The 26947-nt window shown below is 42.6% G+C and overlaps 1 protein-coding gene across 1 annotated transcript in view; it reads right to left on the bottom strand.

Annotated features, from left to right (window-relative positions):
* ABLIM2 (actin binding LIM protein family member 2) overlaps positions 1 to 25616 on the bottom strand; it is a 288154-nt gene extending 262538 nt beyond the window's left edge. The window contains exon 1 of the mRNA XM_069744770.1: positions 25393 to 25616. Coding sequence (XP_069600871.1) covers positions 25393 to 25402 — 10 coding nt within the window. The 5' untranslated portion in view covers positions 25403 to 25616. The remainder of the gene's footprint in view (positions 1 to 25392) is intronic.
* Between the last annotated feature and the right edge of the window lie 1331 nt (positions 25617 to 26947).

The following is a 26947-nucleotide window of genomic DNA, read 5'->3' as shown; positions in this document are numbered from 1 at the left end:
AAGAAAGAAAGAAAGAAAGAAAGAAAGAAAGAAAGAAAGAAAGAAAGAAAGAAAGAAAGAAAGAAAGAAAGAAAGAAAGAAAGAAAGAAAGAAAGAAAGAAAGAAAGAAAGAAAGAAAGAAAGAAAGAAAGAAAGAAAGAAAGAAAAAAAGAAGGATAGAAAAAGAAAGAAAGAAGGATACAAAAAGAAAGAAAGGAAAAGGAAAGAAAGATAGAAGGGAAAAATGAATGATAAGTTAGATGTACTTGTAGCCAAAACATTGTCACGTAGACTGATTGAAGTCCACTTTTCCTTTTGCATATTTTAGAGTGCTTTCTTTTATTTTTCCTATATTATTACAAATTAATCTTTGTGAGGCCTTTCACCCACATTTCTTTTTTTATTTGTACTTTTTTTTTATAGACGACAGAAGTGAGATATACAATAGATCTGATATAGAAATATAGATATAATAGATACTAGATGGTGGCCCGATTCTAACGTATCGGATATTCTAGAATATGTAGGTAGTATATAGCACAGGCTACGTACTATATTGTACAGTGACGTAGTATATAACACAACCGACGTAGTATATAACAGAGCTACGTAGTATGTAACACAGCTTACGTAGTATATAGCAGAGCTACGTAGTATATAACGCCGCCACGTAGTATATAACATAGCCACGTAGTGTATTGCATAGCTACGTAGTGTATTGCACAGGTACGTAGTATATTGGTCAGCCACGTAGTATATAGCAGAGCCACGTAGTATATAACATAGCCACGTCGTATATCATAGTATATTGCACTGCCATGTAGTATATAACAGAGCCACGTAGTATATTGCACAGTCGACTTAGTATATAACAGAACCGACACAGCCACATAGAATATTGCACAGCTACGTAGTATATAGCACAAAGCACGTACTATATTGCACAGCCACGTAGTATATTGGACAGTCACGTTGTATATTGCCCAGCTACATCGTATATAGCACAGAGATGTAGTATATAACAGAGCCCACGCAGTATATAACACAGCCCACATAGTATATAGCAATGTGGGCACTATATGCGTGGTTAAAAAAGACTTAAAATAAAAAATAATCATATACTCACCTTCCGAAGACCCCTTGAAGTCCTGGCGCCTGTGTGGGGTGCACGCGGCAGCTTCCGGTCCCAGGGTTGGTATGAGCGCAGGACCTGTGATGACGTCGCGGTCACATGAACGTGACGTCATGGCAGGTCCTTCTCGCATAGCATCCTTGGCACCGGAACCTGCCGCTTGCACTGCCGAGGACAGCAGGCGACGTCGGAGGGTGAGAATAACCTTTTTTTTTCATTATTATTATTTGTATCATTAGACCAATCAGCGACTTGGATTTCCATGACAGACAGAGGCCGCGACCAATGAATATCCGTGACAGACAGACAGAAAGACAGACAGACAGAAAGACAGACGGAAGTGACCCTTAGACAATTATATAGTAGATGATAGAAGCATAGCTAGTATAGACATGAAATAGATATATGCTATATAAAGATGAATAATGTGGATTTAATAAAGAAAGATATGATACACTGTAGATAGATAGGGAGATAGCTAGATAATAGATAGATGATAAATAGATGATAGATAGATAGATAATAGATAGATGAAAGATAGCTATGAGATAGATGATAGATATGAAATAGATGACAGATGGATAGATATGAGATAGATGATTGATAGATAGATAGCTAGATGCTAGATAGATAGATAACAGATAGATATGAGATAGATAATAGATAGATAATAGAAAAATAGATAGATGATAGATAATACATAATAGATAGATAGATATGAGATAGACGATAGATATAGATAATAGATAGATAGATAGAGATAATAGATAGATAGATATGAGATAGATGATAGATAGATAATAGATAGATAGATAGATAGATAGATAGATAGATAGATAGATCTATAAGCCGAGATTTTCAGCCCACTTTTTTGGGCTGAAAGTCCCCCTCTGGGCTTATACTCGAGTCATACGCAGGGGTCGGCAGGTGAGGGGAGCGGGGATTGTGAAATTATACTCACCTGCTCCTGGCGCGGTCCCGGCAGGCCCCTGGCTTCCCCGGCACCGGCAGCAGCAGATTCTTCCTGTACTGAGCGGTCACATGGTACCGCTCATTACAGTAATGAATATGCGGCTAAACCTCCCATAGAGGTGGAGCCGCATATTCATTACTGTAATGAGCGGTAACGGTGACCGCTCAGTACAGGATGAAGCTGCGGCATCGGGGAAGCAGGGACTGCACAGAGCCAGGAGCAGGTGAGTATACGGGGAGGGGGAGCGCTGCACTGCGCGATAGTCACCTTTCCTCGTTCCGGCGCCGCTCTGTCTTCTGCAGTGACGCTCAGGTCAGAGGGTGCGGTGACGTGGTTAGTGCACGCCCTCAGCCTGAACGTCAGTGCTGAAGATGGAGTGGCGCCGGAACGAGCAGGTAACTATTGAAAGTGCCGGGGGCCTGAGCGACGGAGAGGTGAGTATGTGATTTATTTTTTTTATCGCAGCAACAGCAAATGGGGCAAGTGTCTGTATGGAGCATCTATGGGGCTATAACGTTTGTACAGCACTATATGGGGCCATAACATTTGTGCAGCACTATATGGGGCCATAACGTTTGTGCAGCACTATATGGGGCCATAACGTTTGTGCAGCACTATATGAGGCCATAACATTTGTGCAGCACTAGATGGGGCCATAACATTTGTGCAGCACTATATGGGGCCATAACATTTGTGCAGCACTATATGAGGCCATAACATTTGTACAGCACTATATGGGGCCATAACATTTGTGCAGCACTATATGGGGCCATAACGTTTGTGCAGCACTATATGGGGCCATAACGTTTGTGCAGCACAATATGGGGCCATAACATTTGTGCAGCACTATATGGGGCCATAACATTTGTGCAGCACTATATGGGGCCATAACATTTCTGCAGCACTATATGAGGCCATAACATTTGTACAGCACTATATGGGGCCATAACATTTGTGCAGCACTATATGGGGCCATAACGTTTGTGCAGCACTATATGGGGCCATAACGTTTGTGAAGCACTATATGGGGCCATAACGTTTGTGCAGCACTATATGGGGCCATAACATTTGTGCAGCACTATATGGGGCCATAACATTTGTGCAGCACTATATGGGGCCATAACATTTGTGCAGCACTATATGGGGCCATAATGTTTGTGCAGCACTATATGGGGCCATAACGTTTGTGAAGCACTATATGGGGCCATAACGTTTGTGCAGCACTATATGGGGCCATAACATTTGTGCAGCACTATATGGGGCCATAACATTTGTGCAGCACTATATGGGGCTATAACATTTGTGCAGCACTATATGGGGCCATAACGTTTGTGCAGCACTATATGGGGCCATAACGTTTGTGCAGCACTAGATGGAGCCATAACATTTGTGCAGCACTATATGGGGCCATAACGTTTGTGCAGCACTATACTGGGCCATAACATTTGTGCAGCACTATATGGGGCCATAACGTTTGTGCAGCACTATATGGGGCCATAACGTTTGTGCAGCACTATATGGGGCAAGTGATTGTATGGAGCATCTTATGGGGCCATAATCAAGGTTTGTGCAGCACTATACGGGGCAAATATCTTGATGGAGCATCTTATGGGGCCATAATCAGCATTTGTGCAGCATTATATTGGGCAAATATGTCTATGGAGCATCTTATGGGGCCATTATTAACCTTTATGCAGGATTATATGGGGCATATTTTAATATGGAGCATCTTATGGGGCCCGTTATAAACTGTATGGAGCATTATATGGGGCTCCTGATTCAATATGGATATTCAAAAACACTTAACCTACTGATGTCTCAATTAATTTTACTTTTATTGGTATCTATTTTTACTTTTGACATTTACCGGTAGCTGCTGCATTTCCCACCCTAGGCTTATACTCGAGTCATTAAGTTTTCCCAGTTTTTTGTGGCAAAATTAGGGGGGTCGGCTTATACTTGGGTCAGCTTATACTCGAGTAAATACGGTAGATAGATAGATAGGTAGATAACAGATAGATATGAGATGATAGATAGATAGATAGATAGATAGATAGATAGATAGATAGATAGATAGATAGATTAATAGATAGATAGATAGATAGATAGGTAAACTTGACAAGTAAGCTCCTGAGCCTCAGTGCAATATCTGTAAGGTGCCTCCCACCTACAGATGTGTCATCTGCCAACACGACCCCCTCAGGCACTAGGTCCCAGGTACGACTGCTCCAGGTTCAGCTGCTATCACTGTGCCCCCTACAATCCTGAATGTAACAGTGCAAGATGAAAGAGGAAAAGGCCACTTCGCGAGGCAAAGGTTGCAGAATTTCTCCCACTAACCCTGACTTCAATCCTAAAGTTCAGCAATGATGGCTACACTGTCAGATGGGACAATTACACACCTCTTGCCCACCCATCCATAGCCCTCTTATTTGTTATACGTACTCTCTATTCCTGGCCATCCTACTACAGATATGAGGCTGCTGCAGCACCTCTCCTGGGTCAATCCCTCATTTGCATCACTGTTTCACTCTATAAATTGCTTTCCCCGACATGTGCCCTAGACAGATGCCTAGTGTGGCTACCCCTCACCACTGGACACAGTAAGAGACGTCATGATAACAACTTTAGGAAGCACATGGCAGTGAGTTTAGAGTCGGACAGAACATCTGCTCTGTTTTCCAGTTCTGTAATTTATTTTGTGACTCATTAGTAACTCAGAAACATTATTAAACTTTTCCGAATCTCACGGCCTGCCAGGGAAGGATATCCTGTCAGGAAAGACTTGAGGACGCTGCGGAGTGAACTGTGGAGGGCAGATTAGCGGGCTGGATATTATAGCAACATTGCCGCACACTGGGGAGTTCACAGAAGATAATATTGTTTCACAGAAAAATAACTGAATTCACGTAAGCTTCTGACTCTTAAGATTGGAAAACCAGGGGAAAACGGGAGGAAAACCTGACAGAGGGTGTAGATGGCATGTAACTGTCATGAAAACAACAGAGAAAAACAACTAAAGGGAATCCGTCAGCAGTAGGGATGAGCTGAAACGTGGAAGTTCATGTTCTGGTACCTGACCAAACTTTAGTCCAAAGATTAATATCAGCCCCAGCTGTCAGATTTGCCTTTGTTGGTTACTAAAAATGGGGGGACCCAAAAGAAAATGATGTGGTGTCCTCCCTATTTTTAATAACCAGCTAAGAGAGCCTCAAGAACGAGGATCCATAGGTCTTGTCTCATGGGCGATGACGTTACTGACAGAACGACGCTCCATGGGCTTGATGCTAGCTGACATTATACAGCTGACATCAACCCCAAAAACTATGACCCCAATTGCCACCGCACCGGGGCAATTAGGAAAAGCCAAGGCTAAGTGCACGATTTGGCGCATCTAATTGATATCGGCTCCTTCCAGCATAATAAGATTAGCTCATAGCTATTTGCTTTCCCTTGACTGGTTATTAAAAACTACGGGGTACTCCACGTCATTTTTAAAAATTATTTATTTATTTTACACTGTCCCTATGCTAAATAGAGCACAATGGCAGGCCTACCCGTTATACGGCGTTTATACAGGAAGTGCCCACAGCCTAAAAGCTTGTTGATTGGCTGCGCTACAGTCTTTCAACAAACTTTATTCGGCACAGACCCTGAACAGCACAGGTTCTGAACAGTAAAATGGACTTCTGTGAAAAAGTCAGCGTTCAGAGTTCGGTCCCGGACATTAGGTGTCCGGTATGAACCTGAACTTTACAGTTCAGATTCGCTCATCCCTAGTCTGCAAGATTTCACCCCTCCCAGCTATTTATATGTGCATGCTGCTCTTTCAAAGACAAGTCCAGCAATAATTTTAAGTTCATTCCTTGATTACTGAGAAATCAGCCAATGAATTGATATGCAAATGAGACACACAAAGACTCCATCACATATTCCACCAGCAGTGTACACAGTGACTGCACCAGCAGAATAGTGAGTGCAGCTCTGGAGTATAATAAAGGATGTAACTCAGGATCAGTAATGTAATGTATGTACACAGTGACTGCACCAGCAGAATAGTGAGTGCAGCTCTGGAGTATGATACAGGATGTAACTCAGGATCAGTAATGTAATGTATGTACACAGTTACTCCACCAGCAGAATAGTGAGTGCAGCTCTGGAGTATAATGCAGGATGTAACTCAGGATCAGTAATGTAGTGTATGTACACAGTGACTGCACCAGCAGAATAGTGAGTGCAGCTCTGGAGTAAAATACAGGATGTAACTCAGGATCAGTAATGTAATGTATGTACACAGTTACTCCACCAGCAGAATAGTGAGTGCAGCTCTGGAGTATAATGCAGGATGTAACTCAGGATCAGTAATGTAGTGTATGTACACAGTGACTGCACCAGCAGAATAGTGAGTGCAGCTCTGGAGTATAATGCAGGATGTAACTCAGGATCAGTACAGGATCAGTAATGTAATGTATGTACACAGTGACTGCACCAGCAGAATAGTGAGTGCAGCTCTAGGATATAATACAGGGTGTAACTCAGGATCAGTAATGTAATGTATGTACACAGTGACTGCACCAGCAGAATAGTGAGTGCAGCTCTGGGGTATAATACAGGATGTAACTCAGGATCAGTAATGTAATGTATGTACACAGTGACTGCACAGGCAGAACAGTGAGTGCAGCTCTGGAGTATAATACAGGGTGTAACTCAGGATCAGTACAGGATCAGTAATGTAATGTATGTACACAGTGATTGCACCAGCAGAATAGTGAGTGCAGCTCTGGAGTATAATACAGGATGTAACTCAGGATCAGTACAGGATGATCAGTAATGTACGGTAATGTATGTACACAGTGACTGCACCAGCAGAATATTGAGCGCAGCTCTAGGATATAATACAGGATGTAACTCAGGATCAGTACAGGATCAGTAATGTAATGTATGTACACAGTGACTGCACCAGCAGAATAGTGAGTGCAGCTCTGGGGTATAATATAGGATGTAACTCAGGATCAGTAATGTAATGTATGTAGACAGTTACTCCACCAGCAGAATAGTGAGTGCAGCTCTGGAGTATAATGCAGAATGTAACTCAGGATCAGTACAGGACAAGTAATGTAATGTATGTTCACAGTGACTGCACCAGCAGAATAGTGAGTGCAGCTCTGGAGTATAATACAGGATATAACTCAGGATCAGTACAGGATGATCAGTAATGTATTGTATGTACACAGTGACTGCACCAGCAGAATAGTGAGTGCAGCTCTGGAGTATAAAGCAGAATGTAACTCAGGATCAGTACAGGACAAGTAATGTAATGTATGTTCACAGTGACTGCACCAGCAGAATAGTGAGTGCAGCTCTGGAGTATAATACAGGATATAACTCAGGATCAGTACAGGATGATCAGTAATGTATTGTATGTACACAGTGACTGCACCAGCAGAATAGTGAGTGCAGCTCTGGAGTATAATACAGGGTGTAACTCAGGATCAGTGCAGGATCAGTAATGTAATGTATGTACATAGTGACTGCAGCAGCAGAATAGTGAGTGCAGCTCTGAGGTATAATACAGGATGTAACTCAGGATCAGTACAGGATAAGTAATGTAATGTATGTAGACATTGACTGCAAGAGCAGAATAGTGAGTGCAGCTCTGGGGTATAATACAGGATGTAACTCAGGATCAGTACAGGATAAGTAATGTAATGTATGTACATAGTGACTGCACCAGCAGAATAGTGAGTGCAGCTCTGAGGTATAATACAGGATGTAACTCAGGATCAGTAATGTAATGTATGTACACAGTGACTGCACTAGCAGAATAGTGAGTGCAGCTCTCAGGTATAATACAGGATGTAACTCAGGATCTGTATTGTAATGTATTTGCACAGTGACTGCACCAGCAGAATAGTGAGTGCAGCTCTAGGGTATAATGTAGTATGTAAAATAGGTTCAGTACAGAATAATCAATGCAATAAATCTCTTTGCACCTCAATCACCCTGATGCATCAATCAACCAGTAGGTTTATGGGTATTTTTAGATCCTAAAAATTATGTAAGTTAACTAATTATAGGTTATATTACCTACTATATAATTGTCTAAGGGTCACATCCGTCTTTCTGTCTTTCCTTCTTTCTGTCACGGATATTCATTGGTCGCGGCCTCTGTCTGTCATGGAAATCTAAGTCGCTGATTGGTCGCGGCAAAACAGCCACGACCAATCAGCGACGAGCACAGTCCAGAAGAAAATGGCCGCTCCTTACTCCCCGCAGTCACTGCCCGGAGCCCGCATACTCCCCTCCAGTCACCGCTAACACAGGGTTAATGCCGGTGGTAACGAACCGCGTTATGCCGCGGGTAACGCACTCCGTAACCGCTGCTATTAACCCTGCGTGTCCCCAACTTTTTACTATTGATGCTGCCTATGCAGCATCAATAGTACAAAGATCTAATATTAAAAATAATAAAAAAACAAAAAACCTGCTATTCTCACCCTCCGTCGTCCGACGATGCGCTCGCGCCAGCCACCATCTTCCGTTCCTGGCAATGCATTGCGAAATTACCCAGAAGACTTAGCGGTCTCGCGAGACCGCTAAGTCATCTGGGTAATTTCGCAATGCATCCTGGGAACGGAAGATGGTGGCAGCCGCGTGCGCATCGCCAGAGGCTGGATCTACGCTGGATCCCAGGGGTAAGTATATAACTATTTTTTATTTTAATAATTTTTTTTAACAGGGATATGGTGCCAACACTGCTGTATACTACGTGGGCTGTGTTAGATACCGCGTGGCTGCTATATACTACATAGGCAGTGTTATATACTATTTGGGCTGTGTTCTATACTGCGTGGGCTGTGCTATATATTACGTGGCCAGTGTTATCTACTGCGTGGGCTGCGTTATATACTACGTTGCCTGTTTTATATACTGCGTGGCTGCTATATACTGCGTGGGCTGTGTTATATAGTACGTGGTTGTGTTAAATACTGCGTGGCCACTGTTAAATATTGCGTGGCCTGTATTAACACATCGGGAATTCTACAATATGTATGTATATAGCAGCCACATAGTATATAGCACAGGCCACGTAGTATTTGTCTGCTATATACTACATGGCTCCTATATACTACGTGGCCTGTGCTATATACTATGTAGCTGCTATGTACATACATAAATACATATTCTAGAATACCCGATGCGTTAGAATCGGCCACCATCTAGTCTCTACATAAAGTACTACATGAGAAGTATTATTAATTATTATTAATAATCATAATATCTCTGAAGAATGACTTCTGACAATACATATCTCTGCAGTATGTCTCCTTTAGAGTGGAAAACTCCTTTACCATAGAATGCATGGTGTAAGGCATCAGACAGAGGTGATGGAGGAGACCCTGCGGCTGCTCTCATTATTATTCCACATGTATAGGATAATTAGAATAAGAGTAAAGTGCAGCTTTACTCTTTATGTTTTGGAAAAAAAAATACCTCCACTGGGTATAAAAAGGAAATTCAAGAAGATGTCACAATTCAACATAAAGTTTCAATAGAAAAAGTCCCCCAGGAAAACACTATATACTCTGTTAGAGAGATACCCCATTAAAGGGAACCTAACAGCTGATACATGCTGACCGATCCATGACAGCATATATCAGACAATGTCCCTGCCCATTAACCTGCAACGACAGATTTCTCCCTATACACGCATGCCGGGAGAGACCTGTCAGTCATTAGAGGGACCTGTCAGTCAAACATACATGCAACCAGTGTCTGATACATGCTGTCCATGGATTGGCCAGTATGCATCAGCTGTCAGGTTCCCTTTAAAGAGAGATACATTTAAGGGATTACTATCTCTTAACTAGTGATCAGTGAATTCAAACTGTAAATTTCGGGGTTTGTATCGGACAGGGATCTGATGCCGAACTCCGACCACAAACTTCTCCTGAAAGTCCCTTTTAGTGTTTGGAGTTTTGGGAGAAGAGAAAGAGAGAGACGCTTAGCCCTTACTACGACCATATTACAGCCTTTTTATAGCATCAAAGTTCAGGTCCCCACTGACTTCTATGAAGTTTGAGTAGAGTTCTGGCTCCAGAACCGAACTATGGACAAAAGTTCAGTTGAACGTAACGAACACGAACATACACGGGTCCACTCATCTCTATTCTTGAATTACTGTTCATTCCCCCGCATTAAGAACTCATACATAGTTTGGTCTTTTCTGTGGTACCAATACCATGGATAGCAAGAAGAGTAAACAAATCAATTTTGGAACAAATCAAGCCAGACATGTCACTCGAAGCAAGGATCACCAAGCTACAACCAGGCCTACTTTAGACACATCATAAGAAGAAAGGAATCACTGGAGAAGGACATCATGGTCATAAGAAAATAAGGAACAAGAAGAAGAGGAAGACCCAATGGCTTGATACTGTGAAGGTAACAGCAGAGAAGACCCTGGTTGACCTATCTAGGCTTGTACAAGATCGATCTTCCTACAGATCGTTCATCCATCAAGGCTTGTACAAGATCGATCTTCCTACAGATCGTTCATCCATCAAGTCGCCATGGTTCGAGACCGAACCGAAGGCCATTTAAAAGGAAAAAAAGCCTACTCACCGCTGCGGCCACCGTCCGACAGAGAGAGTGGACAAACGAGGGGATACACTTAGCTTGAGAAGACCACAGAGATATCACAACACCAATCCTCCAAGAGTTCTCCAAGAAGACACAAGCCGACTGCTAGTAATTCCAACCAGACAGAAGGAAATTGAGCTAACATCAGCACCCTGCTGCAGAGACTGAATGTATTTAAATCTTCAGCAAGGCTGTGTTATTTAGCATCAGAAGACGGGGGTAAGTTTTGGGTCCTAGAGTAAGAAGGATATCACTCCATAACAGAGATACAAAAATCAAGAAGGTGCTTGTAGAGCTAATCGCAATGACTTTCTACAGCCCGGACCCAGGATGACTGTCTGCCAACCTGACACACTCGTGACATTCTCCACACCTAGTTATGCCCCTCCAGGCTCTCCTCGGACCACAGCACAGTGTCCATGTTCTGCATTATAACGTATACCCATAGACAAATAAAGTGAGACTGACTCCCAGATGCCTCATTGTCATTAAGGACATGGACATTTATTGGGTTACTACAGGGTGAGTGACAGTCAGCTTAGAGATAATAATTACTTCACTAAAATCTGTTTTTTCTCAGCTAGATAAGATTTGTAGACCGTAGTCATGGACATTTTTCATGGTGACTGATTACCTTGAAACTGGTTCCAGTGGTTAGGGTCCTCGTTAACTTAAGCTGGAAATGTACTGTGTAATACAGAAGTCCCCAACCCTTAACTGGTCGGAAGCCACTTTCAAACATGATATTGATGCTGGACTGAACAGTGAGAAAACTCCAGTAGAAGACTTTATTTAGGGATTTGGCTTTTCCATTGCATTAGCAAACAGTGATAATGCTTTAACCCTAGATTCAAGCTCTTGAATCACAATGGATGCCTACTGAATCCTATGGGTGCCTTGTAATTGTTTTAATAAGTACAAGTAACAGGATATTTCTGTTCCTACATTAGTAGGTGCAATTTTTTTGAATTCTACCTGAACTATCAGAGTAACCCAACATTTCTGCTTGTTTGTCTTGAATAATTTGTCCGTCTGTCAATCAGATAACTACAAATCTTTACATTGCCACCCTGGTTGGTAGGAAGTTCTTGAGTCATTTCTGATTGCATATCCATGCTCTCATACTCGTCTATCGAGAGGATAACTAAAGTAATTCGAACCCTCAGAGATTGGTGAAATTGGCTGACAATCTAATGGTATAGGGGACTTCCAAATATCTCAGATATATACAGATGATGTTGGATTTCCGAAGGCCGATCCTATTGTTCCCTGGGAGATAAGCCGTCATTAGAGAAGTCTAGCAGTAAAAGAACACAAGAATGCTCCCCTGATTCGAACACACCTAAATATTAGAGAGTTAGGCGAGAAAGCAGCCAGCAAAACGAGCATATGGCCAACATCAACATCAAATGTGTAAGGAGGGTGTGGGGTTCTGACATCATTAGTTCAATTCTAATTCTAATTCTTGCTACACCGTCATGTTTTTCTAAGGGAAGAGATTTTTTTTCCTGCATAGCATTCCATGACAAACCAAAACTAAATGCCATTTAGGTTTTTTCTAGTGGTACCCTTGGATTCGTTGTGCTTTTAGAGCTCTCCATATGGTCTTTACCTTTGTTGTAAATTTACAGAGATGGAAAGTGTAGAATGTTTTCATAGAAAAAATATTGGCTGCAAAATGAAAAGCCGAAGACTTGGCATTTATACATAAAACTGCATTTCTAATCAACAGATAATATATATATAATTGATGTTATTCGTAGCATTAGGTTCTAGTCATGTTCTTAATTAATACAGAAGCAGTGCGGTTGCACTTTACGAGTCCATCCATTGCTTTCACTTACTACATTTTCCATACATAATGACATACTAAAACCTATTTTGCATTATATATATAATATTACAAGTAATTGAGGTCAGAGACCACTTAGACCGCCAACAGACATTACACTGTCATTTGTGCATCCCACCACTTTCAACGAGGACTGCCTGATTTTTCTGATCTCAAGAACAGAAAATTGTTGGATTTATTTAGTCCATTCATCTTTTCTCACCCTCATTTCATCCACGTTAATGGGTCTGACTGCCTTCAGAAGGACTGGTATATCTATGGCATCATTAGATGTCTTGGGTTCATAAACATCTAGGCCAAACTCACCCAGGATCTTACACAATAATGGGCCTCAAATGTCCATGAGAAGACAAGCCCATCTAGAGACGATTTTGGAACCACTTATCCAAAGGGTCTATCTCTCATGGGATGATTCACACATAACCTATTTGATCTTATTGCTCTGGTGGGCAAGGACACCAAGTCCTCCAATGTAGCAATAGATGAAATATCAATGTCTACCGATCTAATATCTCTAGAGGAGACCTTTTTCACACTACATTACATATCTATACAGCACCATCAAAGTTAATGGTTACATTACGTAGGCGGAAGAGAAGTGAACAGACTGAACTGTAAAATTAACTTAAAGAAAAGGAGCATCCATTAGATTCATGGTCAATACTTTTCAACTAGACGGTAGCACTTACGGGAATCACGCTGCAGAGTTCAGGGAGTTATATATTCATCTTTAATACAGGCATTACTTTTCTACATTATGAATTAGACGTCACTGTAAAATTAGCCAGAACATGTCGTTGGGCCTTCAGATGATTGTTGAGGTCCCTGTTGGAGATTTTGCATTGAAGTCCGTAAACTTCAAGTTACGCCACTGTTTCTGCTGATTTCAATACAGACCCCCTGAAGAACCTACAATAGAGATCTTCATGGGATTTTGATTACGGATTTGGCTACAGGTTTCACCCCACACCATTATTGCACTAGATAAGGTGAAATTTGCTGTGAAAATACGTACAAAAAGGAACATGCTTTACATTGAAAACTAATCGTGTTCGTACCACTGGACTAGGTAAGGCCCTGACATTGGGCATGACAGTGCTTGTATTCTGGGATAAATATCTAGGAAACTATGGCACTGAGGCCATGTTTTTCCTTTAAAGAGGTTGTCTACTTTTTTTGTGGAGCGTACCGCTTCTCTGACTCCTTGTTTCCTGTAGGCCAGGAGATCCGAACCGTGCATTCTCCGATGCTCTAGTCTAAAGCAAAGAGCTTGTAAGCGCTGTGTACCGGCCACCGGTGTTAAACTATAGCGGTGGCCAATAACCCAGGCAGCGAGGAGATCACATTAAAATTTCCTCCATTTTTTGGAACGGAGAAGATTTTTAATAAGAGGTCAATTGCAAACTTGCTTCTTTTCCCATGCACTTTGCAATTTTATCCATTTAAGAACATGACATAACCCCTTTACATGCAAATGTGCCTGAAAAGAACACGACTGCAGATTTGTACAAATTGTGATGAAGACTCGTTATAAAATTAAATAAGGAACATGAGGCCTGCTACAATGGCTTACAAATTGGCACGTATGGTGCACAGGTAATAATAAATCATCCTCCAGGCTTTTAACAAGAAAAACATTGCTGAATCCGTTTGATTTGCTGTTCTGGGTAAATGTTAAATTACAAATAAAATAAGTCACATTAAAAAGAACCGAAAGTTGAAAAGAACAAATTACTGTAATTTAGATATTTCCTGCATCGCTGAAAGTATTCTAACATCATTCCGAATTGATAATGTGAATGAAAGTGAAAATAAATAAACTGAGATGAAAATGTCAAATGTTGCTATGTCTGGCTTAGTTAAACTGTTGTGTAGGCACATTTTGCAGGAACTATAGAAATCAGGATAGGGAAAAAAATTCCTAAAAGGATTGTCTACCTTGGGCATACCCTTTTATCATAATGATGATATGATCAGAGATTGAGATGTTGATTAATAATGAAGAGAAAGTGTTCAACTTCCCTGCAGCACCTCCACAGGACATATAAGGAATTACACAGAGTCTATTAAAATCAATGGGCTGTCTGTGTATAGTGTTGTGAATTCTGTTGTCAAGCTCCCTCCTGTGGTCATGAATGGTACTTCGGCTGGTTCTGTCCATGGGCTTCCTCTAGTGTGGTGAGTGGGGCTGCGGCTTCTGAGGTTCCTTCCACAGGTGACGAGGTTAATTCGTTAGCTGGCTGCTCTATTTAACTCCATCTAGATCATTGCTCCATGCCACCTGTCAAGGTTCCAGTATTGGTCTAGTTCACTCCTGGATCGTTCTTGTGACCTGTCTTCCCAGCAGAAGCTAAGTTCCTGCTTGTTTTTCTCTGGTTTGCTATTTTTCTGTCCAGCTTGCTATTTTGATTGTTGTCTTGCTTGCTGGAAGCTCTGGGACGCAGAGGGAGCGCCTCCGCACCGTGAGTTGGTGCGGAGGGTCTTTTTGCGCCCTCTGCGTGGTCTTTTTGTAGTTTTTTGTGCTGACCGCAAAGCTACCTTTCCTATCCTCTGTCTGTTCAGTAAGTCGGGCCTCACTTTGCTCAATCTATTTCATCTCTGTGTTTGTAATTTTCATCTTTACTCACAGTCATTATATGTGGGGGGCTGCCTTTTCCTTTGGGGAATTTCTCTGAGGCAAGGTAGGCTTTATTTTTCTATCTTTAGGGCTAGCTAGTTCCTTAGGCTGTGACGAGGCGCCTAGGGAGCGTCAGGAGCGCTCCACGGCTATTTCTAGTGTGTGTGATAGGTTTAGGGATTGCGGTCAGCAGAGTTCCCACGTCTCAGAGCTCGTCCTATATTATCAGTAACTATCAGGTCATTCCGTGTGCTCTTAACCACCAGGTCCATTATTGTCCTGACCACCAGGTCATAACAGTATAGGCTGGATGTGTAGGTCCTCCAGAGACTACAAAGGATTATCGGACATTGAAATTCCAACAGCTGAATCCTTCTCTTCCTGACATCATCTGTTGGGAGAGAGTCAGGAGGCCCTCGTAGATGTTAGACTGTTGGCCGATTCCACCGTTATCAGCAGGTTCGGTCAACTTTAGTCTAATGTGTAAGGGGTCCTTTAGGTCCTACATGCTTAAACAATTGTTGGGTAGGTCTTGACAGTAATTGTCACTAGATTAGGTGCGCCCCATTCCTTTTAGAAGCAGCAGGGTGGATGAGGAGCCACAAGGGAAAGGAGACTAGGTCTTTTTTTATGGTACAAACTTTGTGGAGGCTGAATAACTGTCCAGTCAGGGCATGAAAATTGCTGAACATAATATAGGTTCAGGAAAGTTATCCTGATATACTCAGTATTACTGGAAAAGCTTGCCTACAACCTGTCCTACTCTTTTGCTCGTTTTTCTTTTTTTGGTTCTCTGGCATGAAAATGAGAACATCAATACCATCTTTTCAGTTCCTAGATGTCATGTCAGCTATTAAAAACTTGAACTTTTGTAAATAAATTTTCGATCTCCAACTAATTGACTATGTACAGATTGTAATTTAGACCAAAACAATAATCCTCAACAACAGTAAAATTATACAAGATATTGATCTCTGAAAGCAAAGTATTGACGAAGGCAGATAGACAATTTACCGAACATTACCAAACGTTTATATCTGGTTCCCAACCACAATGCATCTGGGTCTACATTTTGTTGCTATAATAGATTTAGGATCTAGAAAATAAACTTTCCCCAATTTTCAGTGTACATCTTACTCACTCGTACAGATTCTTGTTCTAGGCTGATGCTAAAAAATGTAAATCAAATCATTGAAAAAAGTTAGTAGACTCAAGAGGGCAAATTCCGCACTCCCGTATGTTCCCTGGATCAAACACCCTAACTACCTCAATATCAATCAACTTTATTATGATTTTTCAGGAAAAAAATATGAGTTAGTGGTGGAAAGCTTTTCCATCTTTTCTTGATCACACAACTGGAGTGAAATTGTGGTCTTTCATTCCAGTGATCTATGGAAGTCCAAGGGGTCGGACCTACGTGAAACTTTTGACCGGACAAGTGTCACATGTTTCTAGTCTTAAAACCCCTTTACACCAGAACAGTTTAGGCTGTATAGCTGTCCTGTGATAGTAGTCTCTAACTTACATGATAGATACCACTGTATTAAGGTATAAAGCCATTAATAAAATAGAAAAAACGTAGTTAGAAACCACAGACAGCTCACCGACCGAACCCGCAGGTGCACAGAACTTCGTCTTGATGGGACCAGATGTGTGAAACAAAAATAAGGTGATGTTCTGCTTTAACCTCTTGGAATCACAATGTACAGGGAATTCTTTCACATCTTCAACATTTTTTAATCAGGACTAATAAAGTCTTTAAGCCCTTTAGGACAACTTTCTCATGTATAAGGACATTGACCTATAGAAGAAAACTGTGGTGTATCTCTGATCCTGCCCCATCCTGCGGCCCACCACCTCTCCACAAATGCTGAAACATGAACATAAAACGTAAGAAAAAGTAAGAAAAATCTCAAAAATCAGTTATCCTAGAAAGTGAACAACCATATAAAATCTATAAGAATACTATGAGACATCTGTGGTTCTGATATGTTCCAGCTCATGGTGGCCCCAGGCCCCCACCCATATTCGCCTAAAAAGAAAAATCACATTCCATACTAGAAGGTGAACAACCTATAAAAAAAAACTTTGAGACATCTACGGTCCCGCTGTGCCCCACACTTGTGGTGGACCCATCCTCCAGTGAAACTGCAACAGGAGCATAAATTAAAAAATGACATTACTTTGCGCCATTTTTCTCCACTATGTGCTATGTGTGGTGTTCCAGTATCAGTAAGTTCCTTCTCTCCTCTACATACTCTACATAAAACCAAGACAAAAAATGATTGCAGAGGCCAAATATTCTTAAGGAGCAAAAAGCAACAACAACTGAGATCAGACCCGTTAGCTCTGTTTTCATAAAGCCCTTCCCATTTGCACATTATTGTTCCTCAATGATTAAAATAACCAAATTCCTTCGTGAGCTTCACATCTATATAACCCTTTGTGATCACAGACTGTCATCATGGTCAAAATTCTCTAATCATAGGGTCCATAGTAATGGGTCCACCTCAACTAATAGAAAACTTCTATCTCCTGTGGTGGAACTGGCAATGATCAAAGAAACTTCTACATTTAGTTTTGTAAATAATTATTACATTGCTATCCAAATTAATGATATCTTTTTTTATTCATTTTTGCAAGGTCAGTATTGCTCTTAATATCCTCTTGATAGTGGCATATCACTAAATAATATGCTGCTGTCTCAGTTCTCGGCCCAGGAATCATCTGGTTCTTGAAATATTTACCCCTCCAGCTATTGAAATCATGACAACTAAACTTCTGTCACTGTACAGCATGCTCCCAGACCTTTGGTTCTTCCCATTTTTCTGCAAAAGTGACAGCAGCAGGATTCTCACAGATCGGTGCTAATGTATGCACTGATCCACGCTGTACTTCGCAGAGTAGATGAGGACAATGACAGCAATTCGCACATTTAATAATTCAGTGAAATGACAAGTTCTTCTTCCCAATTACAACCGGCGTCACCTTCTAACAACGTTTAATATGCACCGTCATGTGAATTCCATGTACCGGTATATAAATATTTAATCATACAATATACTGCTATGAACGTAACACACACTCACTCATGAGTTATGGTAAAAGGGAAGACCTACTAGACCCAAATGGTCCCTGTACAGACTACAAGGACCCAAGCCGCACAACTCAACACCACTCAGACCTGGCTCCCTAAAAGGCCACCGAGGGATTTCCTGTACCTTATGAAGAGCCAGAGGGGAGGTCGCAACACACTGTTCTTCAATAGGAGAAGAAAAAGTGTGCAGGAAGATACAAAACCCAGGGTGAGAAAATTAAAACACATTCATATGGGTAGAGAGGGAAAAGGAGAGCGAAAATTCAACGGAACAAGTATAACCTCCTAGAAAATTAAAGAGGCGAAAGGAAGAGGAATTAGGAAGGAAAACAAACATACTCACTGCAGAAATTCAACTGGTGTTTACCATGCAAAGTAGACCCCATAGCTGAAAGGCTGGCGCACATAAACCCAAGTCCACCTAGAGGTATAGCCAGCAAGGAAGTGCAGTGAAGGGTGACCATATAAAACCAAACCCAGAATGTGATAAGGAAGACCAAAACAGGAAAATGGAAAACACCTGGAGAGGAGAAAACCATAAAGGGGAAACAAAGGCAATTGGAATCATCATCATTTGGACTGGCAAGAAAAGGCAATCACTCATCAAACAGGGGACCCGAGCACACAGCAACAGGTCAGTGGATTGAATCCCTAAACCAAGCCATGACATATACTGAATGTATACAGTCTTCATGAGAGAACCTGTAATGCACCTGTCCTGGATCCATGCTTTGCTTCCCTCAAACCGGTCTGCTAGTCTCTGTTGTGCTCAACATCAAGCTTTGCAGGTGGTCCAGCTTGATCCCATGTGAACACCTGCCTGGGTCTTTAAAAGGTTCACCAAAACACAAACCTGTGTCTTGGTATTAAGACTTCAGTGCTCCTAAAGCTCTGAGTTGCTCGAAGTATTTGACCTGCTCTGTTACCTATTTGCAGTCTCCAGGACGTCTCCCACCTTCATGTTGTCTCCAGCATCCAGATGCCTGTCTGTGGTCTCCTGAACATCTCTTGCCTGCCTGCGATTTTAAGCATCCCAGCTGCTTGTCAGTGCTCTCCCGGATGTCTCCTGCCTGGCTGCGGTCTCCAGCATCCCAACTGTCTGTCAGTGCTCTCCGGGATATCTCTTGCCTGGCTGCGGTCTCCAGCTTCCCAGCTGCCTGTCGGTGGTCTCTTGCCTGCAGTCTCCAGCTTCCCAGCTGCCTGTCTGTGGTCTCCTGGATGTCTCCTGCCTGGTTGTGGTCTCCAGTATTCCAGCTGCCTGTCTGTTGTCTCCTTAACATCCCCTGTCTGCCTACAATGTCCAGTATCCCAGCTATCTGTATACTGCGTGTATCACCTGTATGCTATAATGACGCCCGTATCCTGGACCTTGGACTTGGTGAATCCACCTCACCCGGTGAGCCTAACAGATCCATAGTAAGTAATGACCTTAGAATTAAAAGTCTGATCAGCCTACAGTGACATTTATGATTAAATATCACAAGACTATATATGAGCGAGGGGAATGAAAGAAAACCTGTTAACTGATTTATGCTGCCTGCACCAGAGGCAGAAATCTCTAAGTTTATTTTCTCAGAAACACATGACAATTTCAGAATGCAAAATACCTTACTGAGATCATTCTGTCGGTCTCTGATTCATGCTGCCCCATGGTTCTGGCAGCATAAATCAGCAGATAAGTTCTCTTTAAATCTTAATCACCTGTTTTTTTATCTATTTTATCCAATCTTAAATTATAACTAAGAAAAATATAAAAGAGATCTTTCACGTGGGTCTCAGGAGATCCGTCATGTCCTCTGTCCTCCACCTCATTGTTGTACTTTAGGACACCTGGCTGCAGCAGGAGCCTCCCCCCTCTACCTTTCTGCAGTAGAACACATAGATTGTTATGCCAGTCTCTCCCTTCTGTTCCAGAAACCTCAACTAAGCCCCAGCGGGAAATGGCGCAGATAAGCAGATTAACCATTGTATCACCTACATTATTTCTACAGGACTGGTTAAACCCTGACAACATGTATTCTTTTAACAGAATAAGGACAAATTCTTAGATTTTTGTTGCATTTGTAGAATACAAATGATCACAAATGGCACCTGTGCTCTGCTGATGGCACTTTTAAGGCTTGCAATGCACTGAGCTTGTCACGCAAGAAGTCACACCACAGACTGTACTTACATATTGCGATAGAGACAAGTGGTGGGAGCACGCTGCCCCATTAGGAGACATATGTGACGATGAATACCCCCAGTGTTTGCAGCAAAGGAGCAGACACATCTAATTGTGCATGTGCTCCCTGTGTGATGTCTGCCGGCTTTACGGCTCACATGATGGAATCATTTAACTCCACTGATCTAATTAGTGCACATACGCCAGTGAATAGGAGCGGTCATCTAGAGTCCAAGTGTGAAAATCCAGCCCAATTTACAGATGCCAAGCATATATGACAAGTCTTTGTTCAATCTCACTAGGGCAAAATTCTATCTCCAATCTACAAGAGTCCCATTGTTTTTTCTATCTGCTGGCAAGAACAAGTCGGACAAAAAGTCATGAAAAGGAGATAAAGGGTAAAACAAGCACTGGCCGTTCTATCCTAGAGGGCAAAATAAAGCCTGACACATCATTGGGGTTTGAATGGATCTTTAGTAGTGATGAGCGAACGTGCTCGGATAAGGTGTTATCTGAGCATGCTCGTGTTATAACCGAGAGTCTTCGGCATTCTCCAACCTGGGCTTCCATAGCCCCTCAGCAGCGCCACAGGCTGATCGCCTCCATGTCACGCCGCACTGATGCAGTAATTGATGCAAAAGGAGCCGCGACCAAGTATTGAGGGCATTTGCTGAACATACATTTCATTAGGCCAACATTTCAGATGTTAAAATCATTTTTCAAGCTGGTGTTATAAAGTATTCTAATTTACTGAGATAATGACTTTTGGGTTTTCATTGGCTGTAAGCCATAATCATCAACATTAACAGAAATAAACACGTGAAATAGATCACTCTGTCTGTAATGGCTCTATAGAATATATGAGTTTCACTTTTTATATTGAAGAACTGAAATAAATGAACTTTTTAATGATATTCTAATTTAGGGAGAAGCCCCTGTAGTTACTTCTTCGCTGGTGGCTGTAAGAGGTGTAAGCACTCAGGACTAGCAGGGTGCTTAATACAATGCGAAATAGGTGAAACTTGTCATCCGTCAAGCTTTGTAATAATTGTGACTAACACAAATAATAATGATAAATGTGCGCTAAAAACACATATAATCCATATGTGATTGTATCAATAAAGTTTTGTCAAAGCCAAATACCAGGAAGCATGAAAATCAAAGAAGCTTTATTTAAAACAAGACACACGAACAAGAAGCAAAAAGCCGCAGAATCAAAAACGCGTGTAAAATAATGTGATTAAAGAACGCAAGTAATATAATTTACCTAATAGGTGCAGAAATGGTGTAGAAAATCTGCAACCTCAAAGACTGTCCAAAAGTTAATAGTGGGAACGTAGCATTTGGCTGGGTTTGCATATCGCATGTTTGTTGCTGATTTTACATTTGGATTTTATGAATGTAAATCCATAACATTTTCCAGTTCCAGCAAAGAAAATCTTCACTTAAACTGGCCATACATGTTAGACTATGTCACCTCACTAATATCGATGGCTGACTGTCTAACGTGTACGGGGGTGCGGCTGACTGATGGTCATGAGAGCTGTCAATCAGGCAAATTCCCATCGCAAACATTTCTGGCATTTCCACAGAACATGCCATCAATGTATAGCAGATGTAGGTCCCACCAATGGATCATACTCAAGAATGGAGTCCTGTCTCGTGATGCTTTCCGTGGAGAGGTGGGAATGGAAATTCTGACCTCCTCTCCACCACCAGCGTCAGATCAAGGACCTCATTCTTCAGATGTGCTGGTATTTGGAGAGTGGATTCTGGGACTAAAGAGAGAGTTGTTAAACTTCTAGCGCCAAATTTACAAAAAATGAGGACCTGGTCAAAAAGTAAAGTAAGACTCTCTGCTCAAAATTTTTCCACTTTTACTCATTATTTAAAATTGGCATTCATAAGTCGGGAAGGAATTTTTTTCCCCAATGTGGAGCTTACTCTTTGCCACATGGGTTTTTTTTGCCTTCCTCTGGATCAACATGTTAGGGCATGTTAGGTTAGGCTATGGGTTGAACTAGATGGACTTATAGTCTTCATTCAACCTTAATAACTATATAACACAGATACCGTATATGCTCGAGTATAAGCCAAGTTTTTCAGCACATTTTTTATGTTGAAAAAGCCCGCCTCGACTAATTCTCGAGTCAGGGTCCACAAGGAGAAGGGGGAGCGGCGAGTCACAGGAGGCAGGAGCTGACAGCTAAAGCTAACACCTTTACCCACTGCTAAAGAGAAATGAATATTCACTGCGCTATCAGTGCATATTAATTTCTCTTTAATAGCGGGCATAGTAGCAGCAACCACCAACTTCCTGCAGCACCAGGCGATCATCTGAGCCCGCTACTTAGGGAATAAATATTCACTGCTCTCCACTACCATAGGCGTGGAGAGCAGTGAATATTAATTCACTTTAGTAGGGGTCACACATGATCGCCTGGCCGCTGCAGCAAGCCAGCGGCCAAGGTTACTGTGCCCGCTATTAAAGAGCAAAGAATATTCACTGCTCATCATGCACATAGTCCCGGCGTGGAGAGCAGTGAATATTCTGACAGCTGTGATCTGCATGTAAGCAGCGCATAACGTCCATGCTATGCACTGCTTACAAGCATAAATCAGCTGCTGGCATCACTGCGAGGGAGCACAGGGAAGGTAAGTAGGATGGTTTATTTGTAAAATGTTTTTCTGATGAGGACCATTCCTACCAGGATAGGGAAGAGGGAGCCATGCATACCAGGAAAGGGATACGGGGGGGCCATGTTTAAAAGGATAGGGATGAAGGAGCCATGTATAAAAGGATAGGGATGAGGGAGCCATGCATATCAGGATAGGGATGAGGGGGCCATGCATACCAGGATAGGGATGAGGGGGCCATGCATACCAGGATACGGATGAGGAGGCCATGCATACCAGGATAGGAAAGAGGGAGCCATGCACACCAGGAAAGGAATACGGGGGCCATGTATAAAAGGGTAGGGATGAGGGGCCATGCATACCAGGTTATACTCGAATCAATACGTTTTCACAGTTTTTTGTGCTAAAATTAGGTGCCTCGGCTTATATTCGGGTCGGCTTAAACTCGAGTATATACATCTGCGCATTTACCTAAATTTTTATACCCAAGAAGTGCCGTACAATGCCCATACAGCATTAACATTCAGGACAAAATAACACGACAATACAGTGCCCACATATCACTCAAAAGTTTACTACATAAGTGCAGTCTTTAGTGGGGTTCCCTATCTAAGGGCGGTCCTAGGCAATTGTCCAGTTTGTTAGCCTTTAAAACTGGAACTGTAGACTGTGCCCATAGATTGTACCAGCATTAAAATGTGCATTACTGGTACGATTTTTTTTTAGATACTATGTGCCCTATATAAATGTTTAAGCAGCTGAATTTGTATTTTGGGAATGACAGATTTCTGTAATAGTCTGGGAACGCTGGGTGAAAACTGTCGGCCTACAGTCACTATTCCTTATGCACATGCCATTAATCGTTCCCAAGATCTGCTGCCTAATTGATGCCAACAGAAACAGAAAGACCCCATAGTTTATTCTGAGATATTTCTTGGTTCCATTTTGTATCCTTTTTAGAATAGAAGAAAAAGTGCATCATGCAGAACGTAAGGCATCAAAAACTCCAGCAATTCCCTCCGCTGTTTTCTGGCCAAACCTGCATTTTTAATGCAGGAAAAAAATGGATCAAAGAAGCTACATGTGAATTCATCCTTATTCCTCCATTCGAAAAATGACACATAACCAAATCCAATACTAATGTATTTATTATGTTTGCTTATATAGCGCCAACATATTCTGCGGGGCTTTACAGACATTATCAAGGGAGAAAAAAATCGTCCCACTTTTCTGGATGAAATTGAATGTTATTTTACACGCTGGTGTGAACCCGGAGAGTCCAAATTCAATTATGAACCTATTGGTTGGAATCCTACATTCATAGGAACCGATCTTCCAAAAACGGAATTGGCAATATGGAATCTTTATAAACTAATATGGCGAATGTTACACCAACTTAGCCATATTCCTGAGAGGCAATAATTGTCGAGCTAGGTGAATTTTTGGTGAGTAATTCCGCTGTATTTTACATAATGGGTGCACAAATGGGGCAGGAAATCTGAAACATCAAAACCGCACCAAAATATCGTGTTGGGAACGCAGCCCGACACGGAGGATATATCCCACCGTATACAATATATGCTCCGCTGGGTGAGCGCTGTAATGAAGGACACACATTTATCTATATGTAGGGCAAAAATGCATTGGCCGGATGATTGGATTTCCTCTGTTCTGCAATGGGTGGTGCTGTATAAAGTGGGCCAAGGCAGAGGAACAATACTGGAGCGGAGCGGTCATGCCCTTCCACCTGACTCTTGTCCTTTATGCAGATCAGCTGCCACTATGTATCACCGTGCTTATAAATAATGTGTTTTATCCCTGCCCAATACAAGGGGATGAGGAGGATGAGCCCGGCTCACTGGGTAAAGGCGCAGGAGCAGAAATCCATTCTCTTGCTCTCCAGGACCAGCTAGCCATTGATTGACAGGAGCATCCCGGCCTCCTTTTGCAAGGCGTTTACCCGCCACATGGTACATTAACCCCTTCACCGCCAGAATTAATGCCGATCAAATCACCAGCTACTAAATCGTTCCGTGCCACGTAATAAAGCAGCGTTCTTACAGAGATGAAGGTACTCAGGTGGGCACTGGCTTGTCATCATAGATGCCACACTATATATATATATTGCCTTATCACTGTATATATGCATGCACAAGCCATATGCTGGGCACTGGGCATGATTTATGGCCAGCTGGACCCCCTCCCCCTATGGATTACCACAGGTGATCATGCAGACTGTGCCCAGTGCTAGATGCCCACTATATGGGTAGATAGAGGTAGGCTGGGGGCAGCACTCACCTGCACTCATGCTGAGGTGCTAGCCCTGGGCTTCCATCCAGCAGCAGGAGATCTGTAGCTCCAGGCTAGCCTTCTGCTGAGCCTCCTCCAGGCTAGCCTTCACCTGTTACATCCCAGCCACATGCATGAAGGTGACTGACCACCCCTCCTCTATTCCAGCCTGCAATCCCCAGCGCAGTGCGAGCAATGAGAGCAGAGGCAGATGCTCCCCGTCCTGCACTCCTCTCCTCCACTGTCCCCTCCTCCTTATCTTCAGCACCGAGCTGATAAATGGTTCTGGGACAGCTATAGCGCAGGCAAGAAAGCACAGAGGCATCATGGGAAGTGTAGTCCTCTCGCTCCACAACTAGTGAGGTTTGCGTTCTGAAACGTCAGAGCAGGAAACTACACAGACCAGGATGCGTGCGCAAGGAGTGTGTAATAGGCATTGTGAGCGCCAGGTGGCGCTGTGAAGATGCTGCCAGAAAATCACTGTACCTCAGACTTTGCCAAGCCTTTAGTACAGCGACCAGTCCTACAAACTAGGACACAAATCACACGCACCTCTCTCTAGCCTTGTGCTGATAACCTAGAACACTTCTCAACAATTTGTGACTGAGTGTCATACGATTTTGTAATCCATAAGATGAAAGTAAGGCTACTTTAACACTAGCGTTTGTTGCGCCGCACAACGGAGGCAGCGGATGCATTTCTCCGGCGCATCCGCTGCCCCATTGTGAGGTGCGGGGAGGTGGGGGCGGAGTCCCGGCCGCGCATGCGCGGTCGGAAAAAGAGGTCCGTCGGCTGCAAAAAACGTTACATTTAACGTTTTTTGCTCCCGGCGGTCCGCCACAACACGGCGCAACCGTCGCAAGACGGTTGCGACGTGTGTCAATACGTCGCAATGCGTCGGTAATGTAACTCTATGGGGCAAAAACGCATCCTGCAAACAACTTTGCAGGATGCGTTTTTTCCCCTAAACGACGCATTGCGACGTATTAAAAAAAACGCCAGTGTGAAAGTAGCCTAAGGCTAATAATGTAACTTTCATCACGAAATCTCAGCTTTACTCAAATTACTCGATGCGAAAATGTCTACACTCCGCATCAAAAATGACTACAGCTTGTATTTTGTATGATCTCCATGATTTTGTAAGGACGGCACCGAGTCTTTGGAATGAACAAGTTGGTGACATATTGCACCATATATATTTTCCATTCTTCAAGAACGACCCCTTTAAGCACGTGGATGCTGGATGGAAAACCAGGCTCAACGTTTCTCTTCAGAATTCCCCACAGGTAGGGTTGTGCGAAACGGATCGTTCATTTTCAAAAGTCGCCGACTTTTGGCAAAGTCGGGTTTCATGAAATCCGACCCGATCCCTGTGTGGGGTCGGCCATGCGGTACGCGACTTTCGCGCCAAAGTCGCGTTTCGTATGACGCGCTTGGCGCCATTTTTTCAGCCAATGAAGGAGCGTGGGCAGAGTGATGACATAGGTCTTAGGGGCGTGGACGCCTATCGTCATCTTGTCGCTTGTGCGCTGTAGCGATTTGAAATGTGTAACACCAGCTTTTC

Source organism: Ranitomeya imitator, chromosome 1, assembly GCF_032444005.1.
Source record: "Ranitomeya imitator isolate aRanImi1 chromosome 1, aRanImi1.pri, whole genome shotgun sequence".
NCBI lineage: Eukaryota > Metazoa > Chordata > Amphibia > Anura > Dendrobatidae > Ranitomeya > Ranitomeya imitator.
The sequence above is the reverse complement of the archived record's forward strand: the minus strand, read 5'-3'. Positions and strand labels throughout refer to the sequence as shown.